The sequence below is a fragment of the Maniola hyperantus genome, chromosome 17 (assembly GCF_902806685.2).
Source record: "Maniola hyperantus chromosome 17, iAphHyp1.2, whole genome shotgun sequence".
In the NCBI taxonomy this organism is placed as follows: domain Eukaryota; kingdom Metazoa; phylum Arthropoda; class Insecta; order Lepidoptera; family Nymphalidae; genus Maniola; species Maniola hyperantus.
The window spans coordinates 3,003,091-3,027,023 of record NC_048552.1 but is presented as its reverse complement, the minus strand read 5'-3'; the positions used below and the strand labels follow the sequence as shown (position 1 = coordinate 3,027,023).

Sequence of the window (23,933 nt, the reverse complement as noted above, 5' to 3'; positions counted from 1 at the left end):
TTCATATTTAAATAAGAGGTAAAATAAAACTGCTTTTCATGTGATAGACCATTTATTTCGACCCACCGTCACACCCACATGGGTGTGACCTCCACTGGAGTATGAAACCAGTCTTTACCGCCTATTGAGATTTTCGCTTCACTTATCACTGCATTGCACTTTCTGTATCAGTACATAACTTCGTACACTGTCGCTTTCTTAATTCTAAATAACAGGTAAAATAAAACTGCTTTTCATGTGATAGACCATTTATTTCGACCCATCGTCACACCCACATGGGTGTGACCTCCACTGGAGTATGAAACCCGTCTTTACCGCCTATTGAGATTTTCGCTTCACTTATCACTGCATTGCACTTCACTGTATCAGTACATAACTTCGTACACTGTCGCTTTCTTATCACCCGAACCTGTCACTATAAACTTATCGTCCGCCGATATATCACAACTAAGCACCGATGATGATTCTTTTGTCTGAAACAAAAGATATACAAAGTTAGCACTTGTTCATATTTATGCTATTTCTATAGTTTTTGCATTTCACGAAGGCGTGCTTGTGTTTTAGTCATGTCGGTATAAGTAAGGTACACTAAATGTGTGCGTTTGCGAGCGCTTGATTGCGACTGATTGGTCCGTCATGCACGTACAATTCCGCAATGCGACGACGACGTAACGATACGTGTAAACGACGTAACCACAAGTAAAGTTCACTCGCCTTCGTGAATTGCAAGAACTGTACCAGACTACGGCACAGCCAAAAGAAAGGGTTATAATTTTAGCAGTCTATGTACATCAAACTTTAGAAGGAATTAGCGGATTTGTAGAGCATTGTCTCTGTCGTTGAGACCGACAAAACGTCATATAGGTATAAGTGACAGACAAAGCTCTACAAAGCCGAAATGTCATTCTAAAGGCCGATATACATTATTTTCTGTCGCGTTCTATACAACCTGGAATATGCTAGCTCCGTAGGGCGTCCGCCACGCGTTGAGGAGGTTGTCCTTCCCGGTAGAGACAAACCACTTCCCCGCGGCCGCGAACCGCAGCGACAGTACGCAAGACTCGTGAAGCACCAACTGGTAGCGGTCGGGTTTTCCCGCGTGTAATACTTCCACATGGGAGTTTTCCATGCCTACCGCTAGCCAGGAACCTGAAAGCAAAAGTTCGTTATTTTTTTTCGTTATTTTCGCACTGTGATGTCGAGACCACCAGTCCATAATGCTGTATCCTCTGGACTTACAAACTTATACCTAACACTATAAGTGGAACGCACCAGTAGGACAGTATCCTAGCGAGAAGATCTGACTGTTGAAATCGTGCTGATGCAACTGTCTGCATTCCCGTAAGTTCCAGGACCGCACTGTGTTGTCGAGACCACCAGTCCCTAATGCTGTATCCTCTATACTTACAAACTTATACCTAACACTATAAGTGGAACGCACCAGTAGGACAGTATCCCAGCGAGAAGATCTGACTGTTGAAATCGTGCTGATGCAACTGTCTGCCTTCCCGTAAATCCCAGGATCGCACTGTGTTGTCAAGCCCACCAGTCCATAACCGCGTGCCGTCTGGACTTATGTCTATACACGATGCGCCGTCCGTGTGACCTGGAATAAATGAATGGTACAGCTATGACTTATTATCCAAATATTTTACAGATATTATAGTGATAGAGGTTTGCAAATTTAATAGCAGCAATAGTTCTGTAAAAAGTATTACAAAATTTAAAATATATTTTGTCTGTTATCTTTCACAATTCATCATCGTGGGATGATGCCTGCCTTCGACCACGTGGACAAAAAGCCTATCTCCGGGATGCAAGCTATTTCTCTACCAAATGTCATTAAAATCGGTTAAACGGATGTGCCGCGAAATATTTACGCATTTTTAATATTTGTATGGATTAAATATTTTTTATATCAAAAAAGTATCTTAGTGAAGTATCGTAATGAAAGAACAATCTGACTGACTGACATATGGACATACAGTTCTAAACACTTGAGATTTTGCGTACAGGATCTATCTATAAACTAGATTAAGTATCATAGTTCTTACCTTGGAATTGCCTAACTAACGTTTGATTGTGGAGATCCCATACAGCTATATTGCCATCTGAACAGCAACTGAAGCATACCTGGAATTTTCAGTTTTATTTTATTATTTTAGGACATCAAACTTGACGATGAAATTCTATGAACATGGCAGTGAAACAAGAAACACATATTCAGTCTATTCCTATACTCTTTGTTGACTCAAATGCGGAATTATTTAGGAAAAACTACACACAACACACACAGAAAGAGAAACACAGAGAGAGATAGATAGATAGATAGAGAGAGAGAGACAGAGAGAGAGACAGAGGGAGAGAGAGAAAGAGAGACACAGCCAGAGAGAGAGAGGGTGAGAGAGAGAGACACACAGCCAGAGAGAGACAGAGGGTGAGAGAGAGAGAGAGATAGGGAGAGCGAGAGACAGAGAGAAAGAAATATTAACGAAAAGCGATCTCGCCCCCCCAATGAGAGATGGACAACGGACATTATTTACCTTGGAATCCGGACTGATAGCGAGAGCATAACACGCAGGCGCGGACGAGGTTAGTTCTGCTCGCATTCTCGGCGTGGGTGATGATAAGTCCCATATTGATAAGTTTGATGCTTCACCGCCTACTAATAATGTCCGACCGTCCGGTAGTAACTTCACTGATCTTATGTAGTTGTCTCTTTGCTGGAATAGGAAAGACATTTTTTTAAATTACAGAATAGGTTTGCGTTTGACGACAATCGTGTCTTAGGGAAATTGATGAGGTCTAGGTTACAGCACGTTTGCCTAGATCTAGAAGATTCTTATTCACTTTTGCGTTGAAGGTACTTAAGTTATAACTGGCAAAATGATCTTTAGTCACGAAGGCACCGTTTTTGTATTTTTACATGTACAGTGCAAAAACTGGGCTTGTTTCCGCATTTTTACGTACGTAAATGTACCATTGTTTCCATCTGTTGTATGTGGGAACTCTCTCCGCCAGATAACTGCCCAGTGATAGGGCCACGGCACACACGACCTCGCCGTGCAGCAACGCGGCCACGACTCTCAGGATCCCTGGCCCCACAAGCGCATTAATACTATCGAAAAACAGCAGTAACATAAGCAACTCACCAAGCAATCCAACTGCGACAACGGATCTAATTTGGTGGGCGAGCCTGGGTTGGTGATGTCCCACAGTTTGACGCAGCCCTTCCCCCCGGTGTAAGCGTGCCTCGCACTGTTGCCCAGCGATAAAATACCTCCGTAGTCAATACTAAACAAGGCACTAGGCTTACCAAACAATCCAGCTGCGACAACGGCTCTAGCGTGGTGGGCGAGCCCGGGTTGGTGATGTCCCACAGTTTGACGCAGCCCTTCCCCCCGGTGTAAGCGTGCCTCGCACTGTTGCTCAGCGACAGCGCCACGGCACACACGACCTCCCCGTGCGGCAACGCGGCCACGACTCGCGCGCCCCGCGGGATCCCTGGCCCGACTAGCGCGTCCGCCGGGAACGGCACGGGTTGGAGGGGACCGCCGCATGTGTGGTACGAATACGCACTGGAAATAACATTTCGAAAACGCTAATGCTGGTTAATAAGGCCTGCCGTAAAATTACTAGTAACTTGTAAAAATACAGCTTGAAATACAGAAAATATCTCAGCCAATCATACCGCGCGTCCGTCCGCAGCCGCTATTGGTATGGTCCGCGCCATGTATTTTACGAGCGGATTATGAGCGAGATAGCACGAGTCTCTGTTGTTCTTATATTTAAAATCTTAACGTCAATGTGGCTAATTCCGTTGTTCACAAACACTAAACTAAACTAAAATGACACGTCTAAATCTATTGCTATCCCTTTCATAATGTTGCTTGCGGAAAAGGATAGCACTAGATTTAGACCTGTTAATTAAGTTTAGTTTAGAAATTGTGTACCAGAGAATCGACCCCTATCTGTATTTCATTGATGTACTCGGTTTTAGACGGCATTAGGTACGAAGCACGAATTATGCCGATGTCACTTATAAAAGACGTTAGGTACGAAGTACAAATTAAGCCGATGTGACTTAAAAAGGCGTTGGGTACGAATTTTGCCGATGTGGCTTATAAAAAGCGTCAGGTACGAATTTTTCCGATGTGACTTAAAAAGGCGTTCAGTACGATTTTTGCCGATGCGACTTATAAAAGGCGTTAGGAACGAATTTTGCCGATGCGACTTATAAAAGGCGTTAGGAACGAATTTTGCCCATGTGACTTATAAAAGGCGTTAGGTACTACTTTTGCCGATATGACTTATAAAAGGCGTTAGGTACGAATTTTGCCGATGTTACTTATAAAAGGCGTTAGGTGTGAATTTTGCTGATGTGACTTATAAAAGTGATAGTACCTACTGTACGCACCGCAAACCTAATTTTGCCGATGCGAGTTACCTACGCACAATATTGAAGAAATTTACTGCTTACGGTTTAGCGGGCGGCATGCCATTGGTCCGGGCCATGGATCCGTCGTAGGGCAGGGGAGGTCTATTGTAGCCGGCGTAAGCTGGAAACGCGTACCGCCCCGTGGGCGTGGGCGCACGGTTTTTTGACCCTGGCGTGCCGGGCTTTTCCTGTAAACACAATATTATTTAGTTTATTTTTGGCGAAATTCAAGAATTCTTTCGAGTAAACTTAGTAGGCACAGTTGGCAACAAAAATGTCAATTTTAGCGTTTAAACTACCGTGAGTGATTTCCATTATAAATACTATCTGTCCCGGCTTACTCACGTGTGTAGTCAATGTTAGCCCGACTAGTTTCGAACCCATCCGGGGTCCTTTTTCAAGGGAGTCCGTCCGCGCACAAAAACCGCGTCAAAACCGCGGCGCGTGCGCGGACGGACTCCCTTGAAAAAGGACCCCGGATGGGTTCGAAACTAGTCGGGCTAACATCGACTACACACGTGAGTAAGCCGGGACAGATAGTATTTATAATAAAAATGTCAATTATCAATTTTTTTGACGTCTATATTAGTACATCCAAAGTGATTTTAAAAGGACGAGGCGCCAACTGAGTCCTTTTGAGCTAAACGAGGCTGTTAATTGCTATTTCATAGTACTGATCTCTCTATACTTACGTCTTTTGAACTTTTAGGTGTGGAGCGACTGGATGAAGAGCCAGATCTTGAGGGTGGCCGCGGGCCGTTCTCCGTCCTCTCACCAGCTTCCGTCCTCACACTTGGAGATCCTCTTTCCTCCTGAAAGGATTTTAGACGTTCTTGACTTCAACAAAATTTGATGTCTGTTTTATTTTACTTTATAGACTAGCGGTCGGCTGCAATCACTTGATGTCAAGTGATGATGCAGCCTAAGATGGAGTGCGCTTGCCTAGTAGATGCCTATTCACTCTATATTTGAAGGTACTTGTACTAAAATTGGAGAGAAAAACTGATGCCAGAAGGACGTTTCATATCCTAGTGGTTTAAATTATTAGAAAGGAGGAGGTAAATTAGTTTTAAAAAATCCTTTAGTAAAGGATTTTATACGATCTTGAATTCAAAAAATGTTGATGTTGATTTTTCATATAGCTCTAGAGTAGTTCCAATATCAAGATACAACGGTAGGCAGTTAGATTCTTGGACATAACATCAAAAATAAATTAATTTTGATTTTGATTTGATTTAGCAATACAACTATTTCTATCCATACAATTGGGTATTTGCCTACATCAAAAATAAATTATTGCTTAGTAATTTTTAAATAGTTTTGTTAGTTTTAAGTGTAATAACTATTTTAAATTATCGATTAAAAAGTATGTCATTATGATGGGACGTCACATTCCAGTATTTCATAGAATATCGCATACTAAGGTTGAGATCTATAGAGTGCACTTTGACTTTGCTCGGACTTAAGGTTCGGTTAATCGGATATAACGCTGTCTCGTTTTAACAGTGTCTTAAGTCTGAGCAAAGTCAAAGTGCGCTCTATAGATCTCAACCTTAGTGCGCGTTTTGACGTTTGATAAAAAGTTACTGACTAGTTGTCAAATATCGTATTCAAAGAAATTCCTTACCTCGTTCGCCACATCAACAACTAAGTCCTGGTCGCTTTTCTCCGCATCACTGTCCTAGAATTTGACGTTGTTTTTAATATGGGTTAATAATATTAACTAACTTATTTTATTCTAAAACTAGCAATCTAGTGATCACAGCGATAAAATTAAGCAACAGTACAGTATGCGGCTGAAAGTAATGTACATCGGCCTTAACGGTGAGATCTGACTAAGCTTAGACTTAAGACATAGTTAAAACGAGACAGAGGTATATCTCTCACATAAATCTATCTCGTTTTAACTCAATCTTAAGTCTGAACAAAGTCAAACTGCGCTCTATAGATCTCAGCCTTAGAATGACATTTCGGCTTTGCAGAGCGTTCTCTGTCTTCATACCTATATGACGTTTTGTCGGTATCAACGACAGAGACTGCTTTCTCTTTCTAAAGGTCGATGTACATTACTTTCTGCCGCGTACTTTAATGGATTGTTTTGAAAAGCGTAAATCTCAAAGCTCTGGAAGTTGGTGGCGAATTGTTGGGCAATATATTGTTAAAAGGTACAGCTATTAAAAATATATAGAAAACATATAATATTATACATTTTTATGTTGAGAAACCTGCTTTTATCTTTTAGTCCGCTCTTATTTCTCTTATTCTTATATGTCAGCTACTTTTTTCTTCAAGTCTGAGTCTGTTGTCTGGGTATCATTTAAATACAAAAAAAATGTTCATCTAGTACATACATTTTTTTAACTTTTCTACTGACATAACACTATGACGACACTATAGTAGCTACCACAGATTGCCATGCCAGCTCTTCCAGCGGCGTTGTTAACAAATCTTCGTACAGACTCACAATATGGCCAACCTCCTCTTTCCGTCGCTTCGCGTCCAAAGCTTCCGGCTCATTGGGCGACCGCGGCCGGTAACTTAACCCATCCAAACCAAACTGACCCATCTTAACTTAACTCTAACCCATCCTAAGTCCTAACCTAGTTCTAATCTCTGTTATAGGTCAAACCATACTATCAATTGTGGAAGTATTAACTAACACAGCTGTTATCGTTTCCCTAGCGTATAAGTTCATATGTAAATTTGAAGAATAAATAAATTATTATCATTATTATGGAAAAAAAATATTATCTTTGCTACCTAAGGTAAATCATCTTTCAGGATGCATTTTTTCCAATAAATGGCCGTTTTGGTATGTAAAGTGACATATATCAAAATGTTTTTTTTAATTTTCCATTTTACCCAACAAATAGCCACCGGTGACCACACAACAAGCGGCGCGGAGTAGGGAAGCGACGCATACACTACACAGACTCACATGGCCGACCTTCTCCTCCTTACGTCGCTTCGCGTCCAAAGCTTACGGCTCAGACAACCGCGGTCGTTAACCCGACCCATCCAAACTAAACTGACCCATCTTACCCTAACTCTAAACATATCCTAACCGAGTTCTAATTTCTGTTATTGGTCAAACCGAACTATCAATTATTATCTTTACTACCTACGATCAAACCGACTTTCAGGACGCATTTTTTCGGTTGGTATGTAAAGTGACAGATATCAAAATGTTTTTTTTTTAATTTTCCACATGTACCCAACAAATAGCCACCGGTGACCACACAACAAGCGGCGCGGAGTAGGGAAGCGACACATACACTACACAGACTCACATGGCCGACCTTCTCCTCCTTCCGCCGCTTGGCGTCCAAAGCTTCCGGCTCATTGGGGGACCGCGGCCGGTACTTCTGTTCGCGCTCGTGAGGCGACACTGAGCGTCGTTGTTGCTAAATAGACAATCAGAAAGTAATATCGAATGAATATTGTCTGAAAGGTCACTCTCATGATGGTGTTGAGGTGGACAGTGGTAGTGATAACTAAATTTTAGAGGCAAGATCGGCGACATTATACTTATTTTATTTTTATTTTTCATGTACCGAAATCGTAGTTACATACTTAGTAGTAATAAATTAAGTTACATTGGAAATGCTTATCTCTAAATAGAGATTTCTTCCAGCTTCCCGTAATTAAAAAGTGGAATAAGTAATACGGTGCTAGAATAGTTTTAAAATTTTATAATAAGGGGAGGCAGTTCCACCTGATGGGATAAAGGTCTGGAGCTCTGGAGGAGATGCGGACGTTTTCCCGAGGGGGAGGCTGTCGGGGTAAAAGGGGTGAAGGGGCAGGCCCACCCGGTAACATGGGCGGCTTTATATCCGAGGGGGACTTATTCCACCTGATGGGATAATGGTACATACCTGTTGGTTCATTGCTCTGGAGGAGATCCGGTCATCTTCCCGAGGGGGAGGCTGTCCGGGTAAAAGGGGCGGGGGAGCAGGCCCACCCGGTAACACGGGCGGCTTTATGTCCGAGGGGGGAGGCAGTTCCACCTGATGGCACATAAAGAAACCCTTCAAAGAAATAAAATAAAATTATAAATTAACATTTGTACTCATCTGGCTTGCGTAGTGTTCGCAAATCGCAATTTAAAAAAAATATAAACCGAACAAAGATAAGTACATCTTTGTTCGGTTTACATTTTTAATTTTTTTTTTTTGCTTTTGCTTTGATTTTGCTTGATAAAGTTTACATCTAGTTTACTCAGGCTGATATCTCTACAGTCAGTCTGTACTTTGACTCAGACTTTGATTAGAGTATAAAACAACCAAGACTGATTTATGTCAAACTCCCTGGTACTTGGTGCCTTAAACATTGATTTGAACATGAATCAATTCAAGTGAATAATGTTATAGTTAAAATCAAAATAATTTATTCAACTGTACACTTTTTGATTGTCAATTGTTGAATTGAAACAACTGGGTAAATTTTGGCGCAATAGTGATAATAAAATAAATACGTAAACTTAAAACTAAAGCTACGAGGGTTCCTAAGTCCTCTAGTAAGAAGGCATATATATTTTCTTTATACCTTATGTGCAGGCGGTGGAAGGTGTGGGGCCGGTGGGGGCCCAGCGCTGGGAAACAATAGCCCCCCTGCGCCCAACAGGGCACCCGCGCCAACTCCGTGCGGCAAGCCAGCTGATGCGTGGATCTGTTGCTACGACAACACAAAGTCTAGATAAGACGAGGGAATATTTACAAAAAAAATGTACCCAAATATCGAAAAAATATTTGTATTCAAAAAAAAAATTGTAACGAACAAAAATAATCTCTATAAGTAAAAAGAAAGTCCCTACTAAAGTTGGCCGACATGGTTAAGGTAGCAAAGATAAGTACTGTAAATCTGAAAACCGTGAATTTGTGGTTACATCACAGAAAAAAAATTGTGGTCATGAACAAATAATTAGTATTTTACATTATCGAAGTAAGATAAGTATATCAAGTGGGATATCATATGAAAGGGCTTCACCTGTGCATTATAAAACAGATTTTAATTTATTTTTATGCATCATAGTTTTTGAGTTATTGTGCATAATGACGAAAAATATGACTAGTACAGAATCCTCGGTGCGCGAGCCTGACTCACACTTGGCCGGTTTTTTTAAATTGTAAATTAGAGTCGAGAATAGAACACAGGACCTCTCGCTTGCCAGTCGAGTATTTAATTCTCACCGCTGCCCCAGCGCGACGCTGTGAGGTCGTCCATCACATGTGTCTTACGCGAGACAGTACAATAAATTGATAATGGGTCATATTGACGTATCATTATTGATCTATGACAGTTTTAGGTTAGGCTTGCCAAGATAAGAGATCTATTAAAATAATTTAAATGATGTCACGGTCAATGTTATTTTAATAATCTCAAAAATTTACGAACCAAGTGGCGTGTACGTCAATATAATAAAATCTTTATCAAAAGATGCTACTTATCGATCGACCGATAAATACAGGCTGTACCAGTACGCTGGCAGAAACGAAGACAGGTGAAAATACTGATGATTACTGATATGGCCACGTTAAAAAAACGCGAAAAATATATTTAAAAAATCTATATTTTGTAAAAGTTCACGATATATTGCAAATAAAACATCTGACTGACGCTAGAGGTCAATGAACGTTCCGTAAGTAGGTCACTCGAAGTCATTGCCACGTCGTCCTAGGTGACCCGAGTTTTGCACGTTACACATTGCAGGTTTGAAAAATACTAAATCACTAAAACTACAAAATGATGCAAATGGTTATTGGTATTGAATTGTGTTTATGTAGTATAACAATAACGCTAAGTTTTTGCTAGCTTTCTGTTACACCCTGTATTTATTTCGACATCTATACCTAAACATTCAAGTAGGTACTATAAATGACATCACAAAACATGTGCAAAATCTATAATATAAAAATGAATCACTAAATGTGTTGCTCATAGCAAATCTCGAGAACAGCCGAACCGATTTCGCTAATTCTTTTTTTATAATATTCCTTGAAGTACGATAATGGTTCTTACGGAGAGAAAAATTTAAAAAAATTTAATCGACTGCTAGGCGGAACGAAGTTTGCCAGGGCAGCTAGTAAGCAATAAAATCATAAGTCATTGGTGCTTAAAAATTTAATGAAATGTGAAGTTAGAAACTATAAACTTTCCATTAAATTCTTTGCAAAATAAAATTAACTCAATAACTACATTATTACATTTTTAATTAAACATGATAGGAAACAATCAATTAAAATTGTTTATATAATCTTGTATTTCGAAATGATTTTTTTTAATTCCTATATTTTAAAAAAAATAGGTATTTGAGTATGCATGTTTTTTATTCGGTTAAAAGTTAACCCTTGACTGCGATCTCATACTTAAGTACATACTGTAGTGATGCAGTCTGAGATAGCTAACTTGGAAGAGATGGCAGTTATATTAAACCCATACACCCGTACCACGCGGCACAGTACCGGAACGCTAAATCGCTTGGCACAGCTTTGCCGGTAAGGTGGTAAATAGCCACCGCCAAAGCCTCCCACTAGACATTTCATCATAATCATCATGATCAACTCATTACCGGCTCACTACAGAGCACAGGCCTCCTCTCAGAGTGAGAAGGGTTACTAGACATTTACTGAATCTATATAATATCTAAAAGGCTCCAAAATCACTTAATAATTAGGTAATTAACTATCCAAATTATTATTATTATTTTTAATAGACTAAGCAGCTTTCGCTGATGCGTCTATATCAGAAGTGCTTCGAGTTTTCCAAATGTTTGTCTAATCTATTCTTGAACTGGTTAACAGAACGTGACATAACCACATCCTTAGACAATTTATTCCATATGTGAACAACTCTATTGGTCAGAAATTGTTATCAATTACTGTAAATACCTACATGATTTACATTACGCTAACGAAAAAATTGTGAAAATTAAATTAACAATAGCATAACCAACATGTTATGTAAATAAATAAATAATTGTAAAACATTACATTATTAACTGAACCAAAACAATTTATTTAATACAACATGATTATTTTTGTCTGTATATCATTGAAACAAGTGTATACGTACATTATTTTGTACTACATAAATGTACCTACCTAAACTATAAGCCACAATCTAATCTACATATACTAATTACTAATATTATATTATACGAAAGTGTATCTGTGTGTCAGCTAGCTTTTCACGGTCTATCTGTTTGACCGATTTTGATGAAATTTGGTACAGAGTTAGCTTTCGTACCGGCGCGGGCGACTTTTTATCCCGGAAAACCCGGAATGCTTAAAGGCCCATCCTTTAAAGTTTAAACCGATTTTATGAAATTTGAAATACCAGTAAGTCGATCGTAAAACCTGCATCAATCATTATTACAATCTCAATTGTTGTGATTGGCTGAATTTGTGCGATTCTTGTTACAACAATGCATTGTAGCCAATAATGAGCGAGCATCAACCAATCAGAGGTGATAGCGATCGTGACATTATAGCTATCATTCTACCGCAATCGAGGTCAAGTGGCTCTACCGCGGTTGTTTGACAGCTACAATGTCACGATCGCAATCATCTCTGATTGGTTAATGCTCGCTCACTATTGGCTACAATGCATTGTTGCAACAAGAATCGCACAAATTCAGCCAATCAGCGCAATTGAGATTGTAATAATGATTGATGCATGTTTTAGACAATCGCCCTACTGGCATCCCAAGTCTGACATCGGCTACTTTGTATCGCGGAAAATAGGAATTCCCACGGAATTTTAAAAAACTTAAATCCACGCGGAAGATGTCGCGGGCGGATCCAGTAAATAATAATGTGGGTTAGTCATACTTTTTATTAGATATTGTGTACTACATTTTTTACTAAAAGCAAATATACCTACCTACTTAAAACCCGCTCCGTCATTACTTTACACCAATTTTACGGTAGACTTATCATAAAATGTGTAAACATCAATTACATTTATCTAATCTAGCATTAAAAGTTCTATTAATCTATATAGCATAGTAAAAACACAAAAAAATAAAATGATGTGCCCACGGCCAATAGTGTAGAATTTTAAGTCACTGCTGGTGAGGATGTTACAGTATACCTGTCAATTTGTATGTACGATCTGTCAAATGACAACATGTGGCAAATTCTGTTTTACACAATCACTAAATTAAAACTAAATTGACAGGTCTACATCTAGTGCTATCCTTTTCCGCAGGGAGCATTATGAAAGGGATAGCAACACATTAAGGCGTTCCATAATGCTCCCTTCGGAAAAGAATAACACTATAGAGCTGTCAATTTAGTTTAGAGATTGTTCTTATCAGAATTAGCCACAGTTCCATATAATAAAGACATTTCTCACTAAGTTACTAGTAAATACCGAGCAAATTAATGTAAAGATAAACCATTAAGGCGGAAACAAACTATGGGACGCGTCCGTAAGCCGCGGCTAACAGCTGCTACAGGTAGGTGTGCAGTCGTTTGGGACGCGGCTTGTTATTAGATATCTTTCGGACGTCCGAGCGCTCAAGGTTACGTCCGCAACTTGTCCCGATAGTCTGCACAGTTCAGTGTACTATGTATTATCCAGATACCTATGAGCTCCAATGGCCTCTTGAAGGTATTTTCTAACAGGATCGACTGCTAGGACTTGAATCACTGCTGTATGATTCACATGCTGGCAAATCGATCCTGTCCTAATTTAAATAGTTATAGATATTTTACTAACAAACAGGTTTAAGTTTCATGTAATTACTAACACCAATATGATCCTTTTGTTGGTCGAAATAAAAACTTTATTTATTTATAAGTCGCTATTGACAGCCGGAGCCTGATAGCTGGATAATACATCCACGTCCGATGATCTATCCTCTACGTCCGATAATTTGTTTCCGCCCTTTAGTCACGTAAAATAATACACTAAAGACTTTTAAAAAAGGTGTGTTAATCACAAACAACAAAATAAAAACCAAGCACAACAATGTATTGTTGTAACTTACAAGCAGTTGCTGGAGGCCATGTTGTTGTTGTTGCTGTGGACAACATTAAATAAAATATTGCTGAATTACTACCATTTTTGTTAACTGTCTGTTATAATTTGAAAATGTGGCCAATTCTGTTGTACACTATCTCTAAACTAAACTAAAACTAAAATGTCATGTCTAAATATATTGCTATTCCTTTCTTAATGCTCCCTACAGAAAAGGATAGCACTAGATTTAGACTTGTCAATTATTAATTTAGTAGTTTACAGATTGTGTACAACAAAATTAGCCACGTTATTATATTTTAGTTTAGATATAATATATTTAATCAAATATGTATAAGCAAAATGATTTAAGTGTATTTAGTGTTAGTTATTTATTAATTTGGTTTATTATAAAAAGAGCCTACTGAGAGTAAGTATAATAACATAGATATTTTTCTAGCAGCGGCAGGCTTGACTACAATAAAATAAGGCTTGCTCGACAATAATCTATATACGTATAATAATTGATTTTGTATTCACAGCAATGATACAGAGGTTCGACCCAAACTGAACTACGTAGTTAGAGCCTTATGTTGAAGGATCATGGTCGTCATTTACTACGAGATCAAAGGAGTCGCACTACTGAGTCTCTCTTTATACTGTGCTTGTAAGATGACAGTTTTTAAAGACATCTGTTACTAATATTGTCTTATCGTTATTCACACTTGACTGTTAATTTAAATAAAATTAATTGCCGAAAATTGCTTGAACTACTTTGCCAGTAATTAAATGAAAGAGAGACTAGGTCATGGCAGTGCTACACTTACCGCGATAATAGCATTAAGTTGTGCGAAAACCTGTTATTGCAGAATGTTCCAGTGGGAACGTGGCATCAGTCAATCAGTTTCTTCTTTTACGTATACTTATAGGTTCTTACTAAACTGGATATTTCTGTTTTTTTTTTAATTGCTTAACTGGACAACTTTGCCAGTAATCAAAGTGAAAGAGAGACTAGTTCATGGCAGTGCTAGACTTACCCCGATAATAGCATTAAGTTCAGACATAGTGACCTGCTTAGCTCTGTCCACAGCCGCCGCCACCTGCTGCTGGTGCTCACCCGCCAGGAACGGCAGCACCTGCCCGATGATGGCGCTCAGGCGCTTCGCTATTTCCGTCTACAATGGAATTAATATTATTAATTAGCGGTAGGAATATTAATGCGACACAGTGTTACACTGATGCAGTTCTATCATTTATTATTCTGTTTTCCTTTGCATTTGCTGATATTTAATTATTATTATTTGTATAATAACTGATTAATTTAGACAGTAGGTTCCTTTTCTGACGAAGACACTCGAAAATCAAAGAGTTCACACGGGATTTTGAAAAATGTAAATCCACACTGACGAAGTCGCGGGCATCAGCTAGTAGGTAATAAATGTTAATGTTAAACTCACTTGTTTATGCATCTCGACATTTAGGCCATAAGACATTTCATAATACTGAAAAAGAAAGAACATAATTTGCAAATTATATTACTATACAGTTGTACTATAAATGTGATTTCCAAAGTCAATTTAGGTACCATAACATAGTGTCTTTGCATTTCAGTTTTCTCACTGGCTAACTTTTCACACTCTAATTTTAATCTGCAACAAAAAAAAATGAGTATGAACCTCCGTTATAGATTAGCTATATTTTTATGGTCATCTAAATATATAAAAGGAAAAGGTGATTGACTGACTGACTGACCAACTGATCTACCAACGCACAGCTCAAACTGGATGGATTGGGCAAGCAGATAGCTATTATGACGTAGGCATCTGCTAGGAAAGGATTTTAGAAAGTTCAACCCCTAAGGCGGTGAAATAGGGGTTTGAAATTTGTGTAGTCCACGTAGACAAAGTCATGAGCATAAGCTAGTACAAAATATAGAGATAAACATTTTTAAAATTTATACACTAGAGCTTGGTAGCAAATCACATGTATAACGGACAGCTATTTCTAAGTGCAGAAAAGAAACCCAGGAAGAAAGAAAGAAGAAAGTGATAATGCAGCGTAAGATGGAGTGTACTTGTATAGAATATGCCTATTAACTCTTGCCTATATGAAAAGTGGAGGGGAAAACTGATAGAATGGTGTTTGTTATCATAGTGGTTCAAATTAGAAACTAGGAGACAAATCACTTCACACATGTCCATGGAACTCTGCTAGCATTAGTGATTAAAAGTTAATAAAAGCTAATTAAAAGAAAGCAAATAAAAGAAGAATAAAAGTTGTAAGGAAGTAAATAAACTATGTAATGTACTGCAACCCCTTTGCCACGTTTGCTGTGGTCTTCTTATGAGATCAGGCAGCCTTTGGAACCCTCTTAGCTTTAAGTTGATGATGTGGCTATTTCTGTTGCATACAATCTCTCTAAATCAAAAGGTCTAAATCTAGCGCTATCTTTTTCTGGGAGCATTATGAGGTAGCAAATAGCAATACATTTAGACCTATCATTTTACATTTAGTTAAGTGATTGTGTACAACAGAATTAACCTCATTAAGTTATCATTATTACTTATTTCACCTATTTGACATGTTAAGTAAAGAATACATTGGTACTGATTCTGAGCACAACCTAATTTTAAAGTATTCCCATCCTCTTCTTACTAATGTAATAAGAAAAGGACAGACGCAGTTTGACAGTTTTAAATTTAATTTTCAGGCAGTAAAACCCGTGATTTTAGCGCACAGTCTGAGACTACTGTTTAAATTTGTAACGTACACTAAACTTTAGAGCCTTTAAATGTAAACTTCATGTTCCGTCCTTTTTTAGCAATATTAAAAAGAAGAGGATGCAGATACTCTTAATTTAGTTTAGCGAAAAACAACAGAATCAGCGCCATTGTTAGGTACCACATTGTAAAATAAATTATTTGACTTTGAATGCATACCTACTGGTTTTTATTCTTAGTAGACAAGAAAAATATAACTCACGTGTGATACTGTGCTTGTAAAAAGTTGAATTCCTCCTTAATACGCTCTAAAGTGTCCGCTATAGTGAACTTTATAGCTCCACCTGAAGGCTGGGGACCCTAAAAATAATCATAGTATAGAATAAAATATTTTTATTCAAGTAAACTTTTAGAAAGTGCACAAAAACAATTATCTTGATAAAACAAAACAACTTAATAGCCTTAGGTAAAAGAAAGTGTTATGTGAAGTTGAGCATTAAGACCTTATTATAAATGTGAAAGTATATCTGTATAGTTATACAGTTTATAGTTTAACTGCTGAACCAATCTTGACGAAATTTGGCACAGATATAGGATTTTTATCTAAAAAATATATCAACTTTCACGGATTTAAAAAAAAACCTAAATTCACGCGTACAAAGTCGCATCAAATAGTACATAATAATAGTAAGTATTAAAAAAACACAAACCCTCACAGAACCCGACGGGTGCCGCGTCGGCGTTGGATACATCTTTTAACTTAACTAAACAAAGTTTATATCCCACACATTCAAATAAAGTTCTCTTTAGATCCACACAAAACTAACACTGATGGCACCATTTCTACCTTCTCAGCCTCTGCTATAAAACACGTACGGGAAACCCGCGGCTAAGCTCTATGAACAATGATATGCATAAACTTTGTCTCAAAACTTTTGAATTACAGCACATTATCTTGACATACACCACTTTTACCACAACCAGCAACTGCTGTGTTATATTGCGAAATATTATGATAAAAGATGTAGAATAATATACAAGCAACAAGCAACAGTTATCTTGGAATTTTTTAACCATAAATCCACGCCGCAGTTTTGTAAACTGTCAAATCCATCAAATACATCAATCATTCGTTCTCACTCGGGAAAGGTCAAAAATTCGAGAAGCAATAAATTAAAAATAACTTAAGATAGTCTATGGTTACTGCAACGTTTACATTCTAGCCATGTTCTAACCTCAGTCATAGAGTAGGATGTATTTTGGCCTCAGTCTCGTTTACTAAAATATTTGTCAATGATTGAGATTTAAAATAATGGTACTTTTTCCCCGAGATCCTCAATCCACAATTCCAAAATAAAACACCATCCTACAGCTTTGCAAATACTTTAACTTGTTTCTATTACATATCTACTTTCAAAATGCTTATGCTTGGTAAGTCTCGTCTCGCCGAGAATGTAGAATAGTCCACCTGCCGCCATTCTGTTGTTCCTACTTCCAACTGGCAACATTGAAAAAAGAATGTTCATGTCAAAGATTTGACGTTTAATAATTTAATCGTGTCTATAGTTTTAAGGAGCTGATACACGACAAAATTCTAAAATTTTATAAAATTGGATAAAGTTAAGTTTTCATACTTTATTAATGCTTTTGGAGTAGGATCACTAGGCATTAAATATATACATAAAAATTGCAAATTTCCATTCTAATATTTTTTTAAATTCTTTTATTAACTGTAATATTCTAGCTGATGCCCGTGACTTCGTCAGCGTAGATGTATGTTTTTCAAAATCCCGTGGGAACTATTTGATTTCACGGTATAAAAAGTAGCCTCTGTGTTAAGTCAGGGTATAATCTATCTGCATTCTAAATTTCAGCCAAATATGTCCAGTAGTTTTTGCGTGAAAGAGTAACAAATATCTGTGAGTTTTATCAACAAGTTAAACCAACAAGTTTCGTCAACTTGTTGATATTTGACCAAAAAACGTATTCAAACTATGTGATTTACTACACAGGCACTTTTGAGAATCGTCTTCTTGATAATGTGGCTTTTATTTGGTATATTTTTAGTAGAAATAAACAAGTAAATTGCTCATAGCCACCTATTAATCCACAAAATATTTTTTTATCTTTGACTGCATTGACATTAATTTTACGGTTGCTTTTGAAACATTTCAGTTCATAAATATTTAATTTCTACTATAATTGGTTGCAATTAATACCATGGTCTTTTCGTTAACGTCAAACCTGCAAGTTGCAATGCAGCTTACAGGTAGGATACAAAGCCGTAGCCCGTACGTGTAAAGCGTGCCTAACAAGTAACAACCAAATGCTCACTCACACTGTGGCAGACAGGCACTAGGCAGATTGACTTGCGGCTGCAGCTGTTCGATTGCAAAGCAAGTGTGCGGTGCGGTGGCGGTGTCGGAGACCGGAGTGTTTTGAAAAAAATATGGTTGCATTGTTGTGGTGAAATAGTGCAATTAAAGGAAAAATAAGTGTTATTTTCTATGTGATTTTCGTAAATTGTGAGTTTTTACATAGCAAAGGAAACCATTATGGATTTCAATACAGCCGCCGATCACGTTTTTAATGCTGCACGAAACGGGAATCTTACGCGATTAAAAGTAAGTAGAAATAATTATCTTTGTTTACTACTTCTCAAAGAAAGCTGGATTGTTATTTATCAAATTTTCTTTTAAGGAACAAAATTGTAAATCAAACATAATTGAGTCCGTTAGCTTACGCGTTGAAACCTTATTGAAACGGTTATCCACGCTCAATATTTTTAAGTTTAAAAACCAATTAGGTAAGCATGATAACATTTTAATCTTTTATGTCAAGTTATAGCTGTTATTTAAAAGTACTTTGTAGGTATCTCCATTCTCCCAAAATTTCTTCACCTTGCCAATTGCGCAAATAGCTGTGATGTCGATATGATTTCGTTGTAAATAATGTTCGATGTACGAAACCAAACAAGCCTGTCGCTTTCGTAAGACCTTTGTGCAAATATTAATGCTTGGTTGTTATTAATTTTGTAAATTGACTGTATTTAAGTAAGTATACCTACCTTAGTAAAATATACTTAATGTATTAGTAATACTAATAGCACATAGTATGGTTTCAACATGTTATTTTTGAAATGAAGCTTTTTACAGCCATTTAAGCGCCACTACCAGACAGTAAAATGTAGTAGTTGACAAGTATAGTAAGCGGCAGGTTGAAATGTCAATCGGGGAGGGAATACCCCGCATACCTCCCGCGCTAAACCGGTGCGGGTGACATGCGGGTGTGCTGGGCGTTCCCCGCCTTATACTCCGATTGCCATCTCAACCTGTCACGGACTATAACTGTAGTAGATACTGTAACTTCCCCGAGACATACAAGTTAGCAACTTATTTTACTTAGCTCCTTCATACTGATTGTTTGGACTGGACTAGAAGAGACTACCTAAGTCAGGTTCAGTCCAGTCAAAATTTCTTTCATAGGAAATAATGCTAAAGCTTCTGCCAGGTATGCCCCAAAGTACATTTCTAATTGTTTATATTTAACTAGCTTATGCCTGCAACTTCGTCCACGTGGACTACACAAATTTTAAACTCTCTATTTGTAACACACAACTCTGAAAACCTTGGAGACACCTCCCCCCTGCCAGGTCATTAGCCATAGCCAACAATATCCCTAAAGAGAAATTATTTGCCATGTTGCCGGCGTGCACCGGTCCGAATACTGCCCCTCGGACGTATCCAAAAGGGAGATTACCTGGCTGGCACCCCTGGGATTGAACTCCTGACTGAAGAGGAGGCTGATGTCTTAACCACTAGCCTATCACCATTTGTTTGATGCAAAGTGACTAGATAAATATAAATTAGATAACTAGTTAGTTACTTCAATGATTTCCTTAATACAACAAAGAGAAAGGTTTTCACTTACATAAGTACTTGAGATACTAAACTGGTAGAAATAGAAATACCTAGTAGGAAAGTATGATCTTCTTTCTTGTTTGAGGCTGTGCAGTTCCTTGGATCACTTCAACCACCTCTAATGCATTGTGATCGCCACCAATTTTTACAGTTCTGTGCCAGTACTTGTGGCCACCAGGTACAGCATGGCGGCCAGCTGATTTCGGTAGTAATACCTACCTACCAATACTTAAGGCCATTTTTCATTATTATTTGTTGTTATAGCAGCAATAGGTAGAAATAAACATTCTGTGATTTCAACTCTGTACCTATTATGGTTCACGAGATACAGCACGCTGACAGACAGATGGACGGACGGACAGATAGCGGAGGCTTAGTGATAGGGTCCTATTGGCATCATTCAGGTCGGAACCCTAAAAACCCGTCAAAGACGAATCAGACTCGTACATGAATTGTTCCGTACGTCCATTGAACAAGAAATAATACTTTTTTTTTAAGTGATGTAACCAAATTCATGGTTTTCGGATTTTTCCCTTTACTTGCGCTATAAGATATATCAACATCAACGGGAGTTTATTAATATTTTTTATTAAATTTCAGATTTGAATTTTAAATTTGATTGTAAATAGGTATTCTTATCATACTTCCTACTGTATACCTACACGATAATATGAATATGATACAGAAATATCTCTCCAAAGGGGGAAAGTGGGATAGAGGGCGTCGACCCCATTAGATATGTTGTTCAGTTTTGCGCCTCGGTGCCGCGCGTGGGCGGGTTGGTGGAGAAATCGGTCCTACATCAACTCGTGAATCAACATGAAAGTTAATTTTCATGTCGCATTTAACTAGGCGCTGTAGTGCATTATTAATGCACCTCCAACGCTTAGTTGGATGGAATGGCCCAGACACCTAGTTGAACGTTGAATGGATTCGATTTTGAACCTATCAAAATCAAATAATTTATTCAAAATAGGTAATAAATTACACCTTTTGATTGTCAGTTGTTGGATTTGTAAGATATTATAGTGGTGATAATTTTTACGCGAACTTAAAACTAAAGCTACGAGGGTTCCCAATGCGCCCAGGTCTGAGAAGAGCCCACAACAAACTCTGCCGGTTTTATTTTACTATCACCTCTTTACAAAAACACTTAAACTTATTAGAACTATCATAAAGCTGTTAAGCAACTCATTCCCAATATTCCTATACTTTATTCAACCCTGGTAACGGGCCGTCATTTGTTGAAGCACGCTCGTAGGTGTCAAAAGGTGCGTACAACCGCGCCAATATCTATTATTTATAACAGGTTGAAACGGCAATTTGGGGGGGGATCAAACATTGAAACATTTTATATCGTGATAAATAGGATATTGAAAGTGTAGCGCAGCGTATGAGTGCATCTGTGATGACTTGATTGTGAGTAAGTCTCGAGATTTATTGAGAGAGCAAGCTAAAAGCATCTGTGAACTTATTTTAAGATTAAAGAGGAGGCGCATTTCAAACGAGGAACAAATTATGACTGAAAACATCGCCTTCGTCGGTGATTTACTTATCAAGTCGCGCTTTCCATTCCTTTTCTGAACAGTCAGTATGGAAACGTGAATAAGGACTTATCTAGACTGGTGAAGAAAAACATCGTGAGGAAACCTGCATACCCGAGAGTCCATATTGATCTCAAAGGATTGGCAGTATGGCCTAAACTCTCCTCATTCTGGAAGGATTGAAAAGTTGTTCTTATTATTTCTTGAATGATGAAAGAAAAAGACTTTAATTTTTATGTTACTAGCTTATGCTAGTGACTTCGTCCGCGTGGACTACATAAAATTCAACACCCTATTTTACTCCTTTAGGAGTAGAATTTTCAATAATCCTTTCTTAGCGGATGACTATAACGACGATGACGTCATAATAGCTATCTGCATGCCAAATTTCAGCTAAATCCGTCCAGTAATTTCAGCTGTGCGTTGATAGATCAGTCAGTCCGTCAGTTTTTCCTTTTATATATTTAGACTTACTGTTATCAAAGTTCACGGCAGGTATTTTGCATTTCAATTCAGAAAATAACAATAATTTTATTATGAGTTAAAAAAGAATAGGCCGATATGTCCATTGTCCGGGTCTTACACTCGAACATCCGGGGTTTTCGAGTTCCTTGTCTTCGTTTATATAGATTTTGCAGGTGGCAACCCTAACTAAAGATAACCCCGAAAATGTTTTACGTACATTTACATACATTTACGTACATTTAGTACATTTACGTACATTTAGTAAATAGGTTCTTAATTAAAAATATTTAAGTACTTAATTAAGTAATTTAAAATGTACTAAACTACTTTACTGTTGTAAATGGTTACGTATTACGGATTCATTTTTAAAAATTCGTTGAAAAAATTCGCCTTAATCATTATTTGCAACGAATTTGCGAAACCAACCATTTGGTTTGTTTCGCAAATTACCTACCGAAACTACTTACCTAGCTACTTTTTGAAAAATGGATATTGTACGTTTTGTTTCACATTTTCCGATTGTTTCAGCGCATATTCGTCACAGCTCTGCTTTCAGTTGCGGAAGCGTTGTTACTCAAATTAGTCATGCCGTCGTCGTCAAGCGTTTACTGAACGCTTTTCTCTCCACTCTCTAGTCTAGTACCTAGTGTATTCCATTTGCCTTTCCTCTTTGTTTGCTAATGTTTCAGCTGAGTACCTCATCATCATGATCAACCCATCGCCGGCTCACTATAGAACACGGGTCTCCTTTCAGAGTGAGAAGGGTTTGGCCATAGTCTACCACGCCGGCATGTACGGATTAGTAGACTTCACACCTTCGAGTACATTATGGAGAACTCTCAGGCATGCAGGTTTCCTCACGATGTTTTCCTTCGCCGTCAAATCAAGTGATATTTAATTATTTAAAACGCACATATCTCCGGAAACTTTCGCATTTATAATATTACTAGCTTATGCTCGCGACTTCGTCCGCGTGGACTACACAAATTTCAAACCCCTATTTCACCCCCATAGGGGTTGAATTTTCAAAAATCCTTTCTTAGCGGATGTCTACGTCATAATAGTTATCTGCATGCCAAACAGCCCGATCCCTCGTAGTTTGAGCTGTGCGTTAATAGATCAGTCAGTCAGTCAGTCAGTCACCTTTTCCTTTTATATATTTAGAAGTATGAATTGAGCAATCCTTTGCCATCAGTCCTCGCCAGCCTTGACTTTTGATTCAAATGCTTTAGTCAAATTAAAATATATCATTTTGGCGAACGTCTCTTGCACTAAAATGAATATTGAATTGTCAATGGTCAAACAAAGAGGTATAATCTGGCTTACAGCAAAACGAAATGGAGAGCACAGCGATGAGTAAACGCGTGCCCTAATATATTGAATTGTCAATGGTCAAACAAAGGGGTATAATCTGGCTTACAGCAAAACGAAATGGAGAGCACAGCGATGAGTAAACGCGTGCCCTAATATATTGAATTGTCAGTGGTCAAACAAAGGGGTATAATCTGGCTTACAGCAAAACGAAATGGAGAGCACAGCGATGAGTAAACGCGTGGTCTAATATATTGAATTGTCAGTGGTCAAACAAAGGGGTATAACCTGGCTTACAGCAAAACGAAATGAAGGGTACAGCGATGAGTAAACGCGTGGTCTAATATATTGAATTGTCAATGGTCAAACAAAGGGGTATAACCTGGCTTACAGCAAAACGAAATGAAGGGTACAGCGATGAGTAAACGCGTGGTCTAATATATTGAATTGTCAATGGTCAAACAAAGGGGTATAATCTGGCTTACAGCAAAACGAAATGAAGGGTACAGCGATGAGTAAACGTCTGGTCTAATATATTGAATTGTCAAGCAATGGTCAAACAAAGGGGTATAAT

General features: G+C 38.1%; 2 protein-coding genes across 21 annotated transcripts in view; one reads left to right on the top strand and one right to left on the bottom strand.

Moving 5' to 3' along the window:
• Nucleotides 1-230: 230 nt before the first annotated feature.
• Nucleotides 231-17,244, bottom strand: LOC117989851 (protein groucho-like). Of its 20 annotated transcripts, none has more exons than XM_034977245.2 (18): nt 16,830-17,244; nt 16,382-16,479; nt 14,985-15,048; nt 14,857-14,901; nt 14,437-14,574; nt 13,431-13,463; nt 8,984-9,112; nt 8,314-8,466; nt 7,714-7,842; nt 6,066-6,119; nt 5,131-5,250; nt 4,481-4,626; nt 3,317-3,578; nt 2,544-2,723; nt 2,055-2,133; nt 1,442-1,606; nt 950-1,149; nt 231-473 (listed from the first exon to the last, which is right to left on the bottom strand). In XM_034977245.2, the coding sequence occupies exons 1-18, from the start codon at nt 16,869-16,871 to the stop codon at nt 366-368; spliced, it is 2,145 nt and encodes a 714-aa protein (XP_034833136.1). In that variant the 5' UTR covers nt 16,872-17,244; the 3' UTR covers nt 231-365. The 20 variants fall into 20 exon arrangements, with proteins under 20 accessions (XP_034833136.1, XP_034833138.1, XP_034833140.1 ...); XM_034977247.2 differs by having other exon boundaries at nt 7,729-7,842; XM_034977249.2 differs by having other exon boundaries at nt 7,738-7,842.
• A 1,224-nt stretch (nt 17,245-18,468) lies between these two features.
• The window catches only part of LOC117989853 (protein fem-1 homolog CG6966), an 87,920-nt gene continuing 82,455 nt past the window's right edge, over nt 18,469-23,933 (top strand). The window contains exon 1 of the mRNA XM_069504397.1: nt 18,469-18,743. Within this exon, the coding sequence (XP_069360498.1) occupies nt 18,675-18,743 (69 nt within the window). The 5' untranslated portion in view covers nt 18,469-18,674. The remainder of the gene's footprint in view (nt 18,744-23,933) is intronic.

Coding starts and splice junctions, on each gene's coding strand:
- LOC117989851 (XM_034977245.2), bottom strand. CDS start 16,871: ATGTATCCAACGCCGACGCGGCACCCGTCGGGTTCTGTGAGG. Junction 9,113..13,430: donor ATGGCCTCCAGCAACTGCTT/GTAAGTTACAAC, acceptor GTGTTGTCGTAG/CAACAGATCCACGCATCAGC. Junction 5,251..6,065: donor TTGTTGATGTGGCGAACGAG/GTAAGGAATTTC, acceptor AAATCCTTTCAG/GAGGAAAGAGGATCTCCAAG.